At 35.3% G+C, this 10350-nt stretch overlaps 1 protein-coding gene across 3 annotated transcripts; it reads right to left on the bottom strand.

Moving 5' to 3' along the window:
• Positions 1 to 1213: 1213 nt before the first annotated feature.
• Positions 1214 to 9495, bottom strand: LOC127901127 (probable disease resistance protein At4g27220). Of its 3 annotated transcripts, none has more exons than XM_052437422.1 (8): positions 9285 to 9495; positions 6253 to 9094; positions 4958 to 5431; positions 3043 to 3858; positions 2366 to 2467; positions 2170 to 2283; positions 1930 to 2008; positions 1214 to 1534 (listed from the first exon to the last, which is right to left on the bottom strand). In XM_052437422.1, exons 2-8 carry the CDS (start codon positions 9070 to 9072, stop codon positions 1323 to 1325), a joined length of 4617 nt encoding a protein of 1538 aa, XP_052293382.1. In that variant the 5' UTR covers positions 9073 to 9094; positions 9285 to 9495; the 3' UTR covers positions 1214 to 1322. The 3 variants fall into 3 exon arrangements, with proteins under 3 accessions (XP_052293382.1, XP_052293381.1, XP_052293383.1); XM_052437421.1 differs by having other exon boundaries at positions 6253 to 9089; XM_052437423.1 differs by having other exon boundaries at positions 1930 to 2005; positions 6253 to 9089.
• Positions 9496 to 10350: the final 855 nt, after the last annotated feature.

Raw genomic sequence — 10350 nt, 5'->3', positions numbered from 1 at the left:
AACATAACTGTTCAAACTTTATAAATCTATTACCCACTAATTCACTGAATATTTATCTAACACCCACTAATTCACTGAATATTTATCTAACTTTCCAATTTCATTTCTTCCAATGTTTCCTCTCAATTCCTCTTTTCGACTTCTTTTTCACTCCCAGCTTCTTAATTTCTCTTCATCTTTTCCTTCCTTCTTTTGCCTTTTTTTTTTTCACTCTTGGCTTCACTCCTCTTTTATTTCTTTTCTTCCTTTCTTTTTCTTTCCCTCACTTTCTTCCTTTTCTTCTGTCTGTTTTGCTCTCGATTTCCAAATTGATCAATGAAGCAACTCTCAATATTTTTCGCTTTATATAGCCATTGAATCCGAGCAAGCATGTGAGCAAATTAGGGCAGCTAGCGGGTGCAATCAAATGAAACAGGTAGCCTGGTGCTTGTAAGCCAATAAGCTACGTTTGCCCTTATTATCACAAGCACGTGTGTTACAGATTGAGTTAGAATTTTTAAATATTCAACTTAAAAGACTAACATATTGGGTTGAGAGACATATCTTATTTGCAAATCCAACTAACTCCCTCTACGAACACAAATCAATAATCCTCTCGAAGAAACCACCATCCAATTCTGATCCTTTTCATCCGACACACCTGAGCTGACATAACTTGACCTCGGCCTGAATCTCTTTAACCAGCACCCAACTACAACCGACTTATTGTTCACAACAGCATCGACATTTAAACTTGAACCAACCTTGCAATGGCACCACCCATCAAGAGGCTAATAAGTAAGAGCGTAACACACACAATCATCAACAAAACTTTGCTTATAGGAATCAAGATAAGTTTCTACCCATCCGACATGCAACTTGAATAAACGATTTAATTCGAGATCAGCCAAATTAACATAGTTTATTTGATTTATTTAATCTTATTTTTCACGTTTATGACTGTCTTTTCAGCATAATTTTTTGTATCATTTTTAAATTTCAAAAGGTCAAAATATCAAAGCTTCAATGCCACCAGTCCATTATCGCCCATTTTCCCGTGCCATATTTGATGCTTCAGATGAAGCATAACGGTATTAAACACTTGGGATAGTTTTGTCAAACTATATGTTGATCTTTCAATTATTTCTGTGCATTTCCTCAAATTGAATCGCTTGCGCAGGTAATTGCACACCATTATGATAAATTGATAATCAAGTCATGATGACCGATCAAATACCAGAATATAAGAGTACTTTATTGAGAGATCCGTTTCTCAGAAACGTTCATTAAGGTTTATCAACTGACTGTTTGCTGGTCCATTTTTGTAGACCTTACAACCCCAGCTACACTTGCTTCTGGGTTTCATCTGCATTATTCTTGGATTCTTCAATGTTTCGTTCTCCTTCCTCGTTATCATGCTCATTTGCTGGTCCGATAGAGACCAGCTCTGTGGCACATAGTTGCTTCCTCAGTTTCCGCACTACTGGTACAGCATCAATGTCCCCTATCACAATCATTTTCTTGTCCTTTGGGTCAAATAAGATTGATAAAACCCCTGTAGAAGTTACAACATAAGAGAACTCGAAGAAATCAGTTTTTTTCTGGGTGTAGTCTTTGGTGGTGCCATCCCCACCACCCAACAACATTTCATCACTTACAAAACAATCTATGAATGCAAATGTTAGGCAGTGAAAAAATTTCGATGCAAATTTTGTATGCCTAACATTATTCCATTTTACCCATGGTAATTCATTTCTGATACACAGTTAACCCCCCCAAAAAAAAAAACATATTTCCATTTTAACTCATCCCACTCCAGGTAGGATGAATTGGCTTACTGGAGACGAGATAAAGAATAGAAAGAATAGAGCAAAAAGATGAAAAGCAAGCCCTTCATTCATTTTCCCAGAAGGCAAACAAAGTAACAGCTGAAAGAAAGAAACACAATACCTGTAAATTTAGAGACTATGCTGAAAGCTTTTTGCCTTGCTTTCTCACCATGTATTTCCAATTTTAGAACTGCTTTCTGCTACAAAACAATATCGGACAGACTTTAGATCCACATAAAAGTAATCAAAGTAGAACATCCAAGCACAGAAGGTAATAGGCCTCAAATCCCCCAAAAAAAAAAAAATCATCACCCGTTTGTTTCAAAGAAAGCATACTGATGTTTATTAATAAACCAGATACCTTCGTTCTAGTGCTGCAGCTAGAGAGACTGAGAGAGGGATTGTTGTCAGCAGCAGGTTTGCCAGAAGAGAACGTGGGAGAGGTTGTTCTCAGCGGTGGTTGCAGTGAGAAAGACTGAGAAGAAAATGTCAACATAGCATAGGAAATTAGTCTTAAGATGTAAAGAAAGACCCATATAGAGAATGATAGATCATACCTGGGTTTTACGGTTGCCAGAGAGATTCAAGGAGACTTGGTTGCCAGTGGTAGGTGCAGCAAGAGAGGATGAAGAAGATGCAATTGGTGGCAATAACGGCAGCTGCAACAAGACAGACCAAGAACTGAAACTCAGTATATTTTAGTAGTTACGACAAGGGTGTTGCCATATCAATGTGTTATAGGGCTAAGACTGAATATGCAGTTTTTGGGTCAGTAAAATTCGGTTATCTTTGAATTACCATGTAAAACTTTGGCAGTTCCATCTGCACCACAATCCACTGATTTCTTTACCAAAGAATGAGGTTAGAACATCTCATATCTATTTCTTTGTTTATGAATATGAAAGAAATAAACAAAGGCAAAGAAAACATACTGCATTTTACACAGTAGAATGATGATGAAAGGACCTATATGCAGATCACCACGATATAAGCTAAAAGGCTATTGATATCTGATATCCTTCAAAAGCTAAAAGGTCAGTGATATCTGATATCCTTCTAAGTATAGGCTCTTGCTTTTGGTCCTTAGGCTTAGAGTTGGTTGATTAAAATGGGCTGGATATAAATTAAATATGTACTTTTGGGTCAGTATTATCTGAATACAGTTTATCATTAAAATTATATTACTAAGGGCGCAAAACAATTAAAAACATTCACAAGAATGTAAAATTCGTACCTTATTTTTCTGTAACTGCTGTATGGTTGTATTGAGGTCCCCCTCCCAACACCCTGTATACATTCCCCAATTTTGTCGTACCTCTCGTAACCTTGGTGTACTTAGGACTCTGTGAGAGAAAATCTTCATCTTGGGACACTCTATCACAAATAAATCTTCCAGGGATGGGAATTTTAAGGTGTAATTGCCGGAACAGAAGCTTGTGAGATTTACTAAACGTTCAAGTGACACCCACTTCAATTTGCTGAAAACAATCTCATCTTCTCCTACATCTTCCTCTTTTGATATTATTTCAGTCAACATTCTACAACCATCTATCCTCAGTTTCGTGAGACATACCAAACTTTTGGCTGTGGATGAGGTTACTAGGTTCATCAATCTTTCGCAGCACCATACTTCCAAAGTTGTTAGGTTCTTAAAAGATGCTGAGGATGGCACTAGATTTATCAAATTCTCACACCACCATACTTCTAAACTTTCAAGATTTTGAGTAATTGAATCTAGTTTGGAGTCTTGTCTCCACATACACATCAGATCAGAAAGTTCCCACAGCTTTAAACTTTTAACCTGTGTAAGCATCTCGGCATGTTCCACAATCTCTTCATTTGAGAATATCTCTTTGTACGAACTCCATCTTAGTTCGAGCTTTTCTAGATTGTGAAATCTCTCAAGGAAACCAATTTGAAAATTTTTTGATTCATCATTCACCAACTCAAGAACTTTAAGGTTTCGAAAAAGGTGTTTTGGAAACTGGCTCTGGCATATCATTGCGATGTCCTTTCCACTCAATTTCAGTTCCTCCAGCATGGAGGTAACCTGAACATCAATAGAACAAACATTGGAGTTCCATCAAACAATTACACAGAATATATAGTCTTAAACTGATGGTCAGGCAATAGACCAACTAAGGTGGCAAAAAGTTTTCAATATATGACCAGCTTGAACTGAAAGAAAAGGAAAATTAGGCACATTGAAAAGTAATTCAGTAACATTTCCCTAGTTTTTTATTCTTATATCATCCTATATGTTGGCACATAGGAAAAGCCAAGAAAGTATTCACTTTTCCTTTTTTCTCTTTCCACCTCATCAAATAATAATTTTTAGTAGATTTGTGGTTAGTATACGCCCAAAGAAATTTTAATTTTGACAGTATACAAAATTTGAAATCTAGTTTATTAGTTCAATGAGCTGATTAAAGATAACCTTAACCAAACCAACACATGGTTGCAGACTTGCAATGATCTTTCCCCCCCTTTTTTGGTTGCAATGATCTTTCCTTTCAAACAGATTTTTTTTTTGGGGGGGAGGGGGTGAGAATAGAGATGCCAAGTGTCAATTGAATTACAAAATATTTTGCATATTGATAAGAATTATATTAAATAATTGACCATAATTATAAAGCATGGGGGTGGGCATCTATAAAAAATTGTTAACCAATTCTAACCTGAATTATCTTAGTTAAATTGGTTCAGTTTTCAATTTTCTTTGTACTTTTTTTGGGTTTTGGTTCATTTTTGAAGAACAAACTGAACCAGTTCAATCAAGAATAACTCCAGTTTAATTTACACACCCTAATAGAGCTAGTCCATACTGTTCTCAACAATCTAAAATCAGATCAACATTTAGCAAAACTTATTAGTGTCAAACAAGCAATACACTTAATGATAACCTCAATAATCAATGCAGCTAATAGTATTCCCAATTAAGATTGACATGCATCTTAATGTGAAGTTGCCATCAGAAAGTGAAAAAACAATTAATACTAAGAAACAAGCATATACTATGACCATGAACATACTTGTCTATAAATGTTAGTTACAGCTATAGGTAACTAGAAACACAACAACAAAAGATTATCACTCTGTTTATTAAATAGGAAAAAATAAAAAAGAGAAAGAAAGAAAGAGTCTCAAACCTTTTCAACCAAGAAGAGGGCTTGCTGTGTTGGAATATCGAATTGGCCCTCATTAATTTCCTGGAATCTAAGAAATCTGGAAGTGAATATCTTTACTTTGTCACAACCATATACCTCCAACTTTTTTAACATTGGCCATTTCGAAGTATGTGTTCCAGGGTAAAATGTTTTAAGTTCCGATAAGTTCCAGAGCTTCAGGAAAGTTACTTTTGGGAAGACAAATGTAGTAGTTGCTTCTTCTCCACTTTCCTTCCCAACAATACTCTCCAATGAGCTACAGTAGCATACCTCAAGGTGTTCGAGCTGCACAAAGTTTCTAACCATGGAAGATGGAAATAAATATTTCAATTTCTTGCAGCCATGCACAATCAAGCGGGTTAAATTTTGAGAATACACAGCTGCAAGTTGGTTGCACCAAATCTTTTCAGTGCTAATTGCACAAAGTTCTAAGGTTTCCAAGTTAGGGAACACAACCTGCAGAAAAATTTCTTGTATCAATTTCTGTCACATACATTAAATGGGTGAAAGAACTTTAGTCGTGATAGAGCCACAAACAAACTGTACAAACTTATGCGTACAAACTGATGAGGCATGAAGGAATTAGTTGCATAAAAGCACAAAATATCAATGCAGTTAATGAAGATAATCCTCCAACCAATCTGTTCATACCACATCAATTTGTACACAAAAGTTTATACAATTTGTTTGTGACTCTATCATTACTCTAAATTTTTAAAAATATGACATATCAGAAAGGCCAAGAATCCCTCCCTTTCTCTATAATAAGCTAACATTCAAACTTCTCCATGCACAAAATTTTGGTGCTACATTCTAATAAAATATTGTTTTTCATATTATAAAAAGTACTGGAACCAGGCCTGTATGAAGCTCTATTCTTTTAGATATATTTACTACATACACATACCAATGGCATTTCAAGTTGCAGATATAAATTAAGATCAAAAGCAGTTCAGAGCAGAGAAAGATTTAATTAAATGCAGAAAATTTTAACAAAAAAAGCGAGAAAATGGAAAGGGAAAAAATAAATAACACAGTTAATATGCACACAGAAACACATCCATGGGGATATATAAGAACAATTGAAGAGACAAACCATACCTCTGAAGGAGACAAACAATGTAAGTTAATGACAATGCTAAAGGTGAAATGTACTTTATGTTCTGTTAAGAGCTTGGAGAGATATCTTTTTTCCTTCTCCCAAGAAATTAATTTTCCCTATATTTGTTTAATAATTGAGAATAGGGAGAAAGAACCAATGACAGAGGTAAAGATACCTTTTCATTGAAAAATGGTATGAGACCATCACATTCATCCTCCAAAATGACTTCACTGGGCAATGTATGAGTTGACAATTCTTTGAGTCTTGTTTGTGATGCAGCGGATGTCTTCACTTGAGAGTAGAAGCTTGTGAGCTGGGGAAGAAATTTTAGAGTCAAGGAGTGCAATTGACTAAACTCAATCTTATCAACTTCATGGCAGTCAACATCATTTTCTCTTCCGACAGTGAAAATCTCTTTCATATTCTTACATTTAATCACATTAAGTGCTTGAAGTTGGGGAAGGCCTCTGACGATAGAGAATGAGAAGATGTTTTGCAATTTATCACAGTTTCTGACTTTTATGATTTTCAATTTATAGAACGACTCCGCTCTAAGTTGACCAAGACATATCTTCTCCAAGTGAATCAAGTTATGGAGAACCAATGACTCCAAAAGCAGGAAGGCATTATAACGTACCCATGCCGTAGAGTCAACAATAAATAAAATGAAGGGATTATTTTGGACATGGAGATGCTTCAATTGTGGAAAACCCTCTATGTCTAAATCATAAAGCACATTCTTGATACCCGGCACCTCATCCAAATAAAGTTCTTCTATTCCCTTCAATTGCATGATAACCTCATCCACGTTGCTGGTATAGAGCTTGAGTTTCAACACTCTTTTATTCTTATAATTACCAGACCAGTCCCATTCATCTCCTATGAATATCTTGTACCTTTCCAGCTTTTTGGAGAACAATCCCTTAGGTAGAATCATTGCATCACAAATTTGAATTTCCAACGTGGTCAGATGAGACAGAAGCTTCAACTCCTGAAGGCTAGCATTACTTCTTTCAACATTGAGTCCTTCAAACTCCCATTTGACAGACGTGTTACCCATATACAGGTCTTCTAATCGAGATAATCCTGACAAAAGATTTGCTGGAATAACTTTTAGTTTTGAACAACCGCTCAAATCTAACAACCTTAGCTGAGTCAATTGAGCCATTTCTTTGGGCAACTGTTCAATATCGGAATCGACTAAGCTAAGGATTTCAAGTTTCTTCAGATTCCCAATAATAGCTATATCTCCCAATACACATTGATCTAGACATAATGTTTGGAGGTTTAATAGGAGATGAAACGATGATGGCAGTGATAAGAACTGCATATTGGACAATGCTAAACCTCTTAGGTTTGACATCCCTGAGAAAAAATGGTTAGGAATTTTGATAAAATGATCCTTGGGGCTCATACAGAAAAATTCAAGTTGGGGATATTCCAAAACTTCAGGAACCTCCCAAGGTTTAGAATCATGAAGGAAGATAGTAGGGCAGTTTTTGAGCATATCCGGCCATTCAATCTGAATATCATTTCTCAACATAAATACATGACGATCTCTGGAAGCAATTGATATGGCAACTTCACGAACAAGATCATGCATGCGAATCCAGTCTTCAGTAGGACCATCAAGCAACAAACAATAGTCTTTGAGTTTATGGACCAATGCATATAATCTATCTCGTGTTTCTTGCATCGTATAAGTGCCTTTAAATATATGCAATCCTGTTCCATATTTCAACAAGTCCATTATATGAGCATCATAGGGATGTTTCAATAGGCCACAAAGCAAAAACGTTGACATGGCTTCCTGATCTATCAAATAATTGTAACTCAACTCAATACTTGAATGCACCACTGCATCCAATCCCTTGAAGCTCCTGACAGAATACCTCAATTCCTGTAAAGCATCCTTCCATTCAGCTAACGACTTATTTCTTAATGCCCTAGCAACAGTTACAATGGCCAGAGGCAAACCTCCACATTCTTCGGCTATTTGAATACCAATCGATTGCATTTCACAGTCTTCAGCACAATCTCCTACCCTTTTTGTAAAAAGGCTCCAAGCTTCTTCTTTATTTAAAATGGAAATACAGTAATTATTTTGACAATGCATCTCATTTGCCAAAACATCTTGACTTCTCGATGTCAGCACTATTTTACATCCCTTATGATCAACTCTAAAGGGAATTCCTACCTTCTCTAAATCAAGACTTGTCCAAATGTTATCTAATACAAAAAGGATCTTCTTTCCTTTCTTCAATTGGCCACATAACATCATCGCTCTTTCAGATTCACTCCCTTCACAGATATTCAAACTCAGCTGATCTGCTACATCTCCTTGAATCCTCTTCACATCGGGAGTCCGCGATACCTCTACAAAAACCACCTCATCACAGACCTTCAGTTTCTTCGCTTGGTCACAAACTATCTTTGCTAGTGTCGTCTTGCCAATGCCACCTACACCACACAGCCCAATCACGTCAACATTGGGATTGCTTAATGCATCTAGTGCGTCATTCAAAATGGACTTTCTTGATTCGAAAGCCTCATAACCTTCACTACACATAAGCAATATGCCTTCTGGTCTTGTACAGAAAGAGACTTCATCAAATTTCCCTTCTTCCAGAAGTCCAGCAATAGCCTTCACCTCCCACGCAGCTTTCTTGCTAAGCTGATAGCGATTCATCAAATTCGGGCACAACCCCTTCAAACATTTCTTCTTCTCTTTTTCTTCATCTTCAATCAGCTTCCCTGCCTCAACTACAGTCGTATTCGCACTTATCAGCCACCTCTCAACACTCTGTTCAATTTCCTCCCCATTTTCTTTGGCAGCATCGACCCAAAGCTGCAAATCCTCTATGGTAAGCTTCAGCTTTTCAGTTTTCTTCTTGAGATCGGCAAAGTTGCTCTTGTAATTTCTCAATTGTCCTGGTATGGTACCAACCAATTGACCTAAAACCTTTGCAGGAATAGAGAAAATAAAATGGGCCATTTTCAACCCTTTTCCTTCTGTTCTACCCAAACAAGAAAAAACAACAGTCAGACAATAGCAAAGAGCTTCTTAATTGGACATAAATACAAAGAAACTATAATTTTTTTTTTGTTACTAATAATTCAAGAAATAAGGGTGAAGTCGGGGAATGAATTGAAAAATCTAAATGATGAAGAAGTAACTTAATCGGTGGCTCCAGTAAAACAACTTACAGTGAAAGATCAGCTTTAGCTTTTCTCTAACAGTACTTGAGAAGAAGAGATACAGATGCGCAAGAAATTTTTGCGATGAACGGACAGAAATAAACTGCAGACAAGACGATCTGACGAAGAGCAAATTGACTTGAAAGACTCGGTTTTGCCTGTGTGCTGGAATTCTGAATCTGATGCTTCGTTCAGGACGCACCAGCTGGGTGGGACCGTGTGGAGTATTTATTAATTGAGTCGAACTACCAGCAGCACTTCAAAATTCCATTTAAACCCCTTTTTCAATTATATTTTATTTAATGTCAAAAAAGTATTTTTTAAATAAATTTTCTTTTCATTTATAAATTTTTCAATTTTTAATATTTTTCTCACTCTTTCAGTCTTAATATTTGTGTTTTTCTTTATCAACTTTCTTTATTAATTAATTTTAAAAATTAAAAAAATATTATACCTAAAAAAATAATGAATATTTTATGGGTCTAATATAATTTTATCCCATCTATAAATTTTTCATTTAGCAATTAGTTTGAGAATTTTTAAAAAATTATTTGCAGTAGGATAAAATTTTATTGAACTTATTTTTTTACTGTATTGTATCTTAATTAAGTTGTTATACTTATTAAAAGAATTTTATTTTGACTTAAAAAATTACTTCTTAAATTCATATTATTTTAATGATAATAAAAAGATATTTATATTATGAAAGGAAAATAAAATTAAAGCGAAAAAAATATAAATGACTTAATTCTATTTATATTTGTTCTTAAATATAATTATAATATAATAAGGGTTTTATAAGATTAATGAAGCGGGTGTAATAGTTTAACTCTTATTAATTTTTAGAAATGACTGTTACACTCTTTTGTTGTGCAAATTTTATTGAACTCGCAAGCGCACGAATCTATTGTAGTATAGACTAATGGTGACGAGTGTCGATCCCACGAGGAGGTGGATTTTAATTGTGTATAGAATTAATTTTGTAAATGGGTGGTTGGATTTTGTGGTGAAGGTGACTTAGATTATCTTAAAATTGGAATTGAAATGGCGAGAATAAATTCTAAAATTGGAATTG

The sequence above is a fragment of the Citrus sinensis genome, chromosome 3 (genome assembly GCF_022201045.2).
Source record: "Citrus sinensis cultivar Valencia sweet orange chromosome 3, DVS_A1.0, whole genome shotgun sequence".
Lineage (NCBI taxonomy): Eukaryota > Viridiplantae > Streptophyta > Magnoliopsida > Sapindales > Rutaceae > Citrus > Citrus sinensis.
Note: the sequence above shows the minus strand (reverse complement) of the source record. Positions and strands in the feature narration are given on the sequence as shown.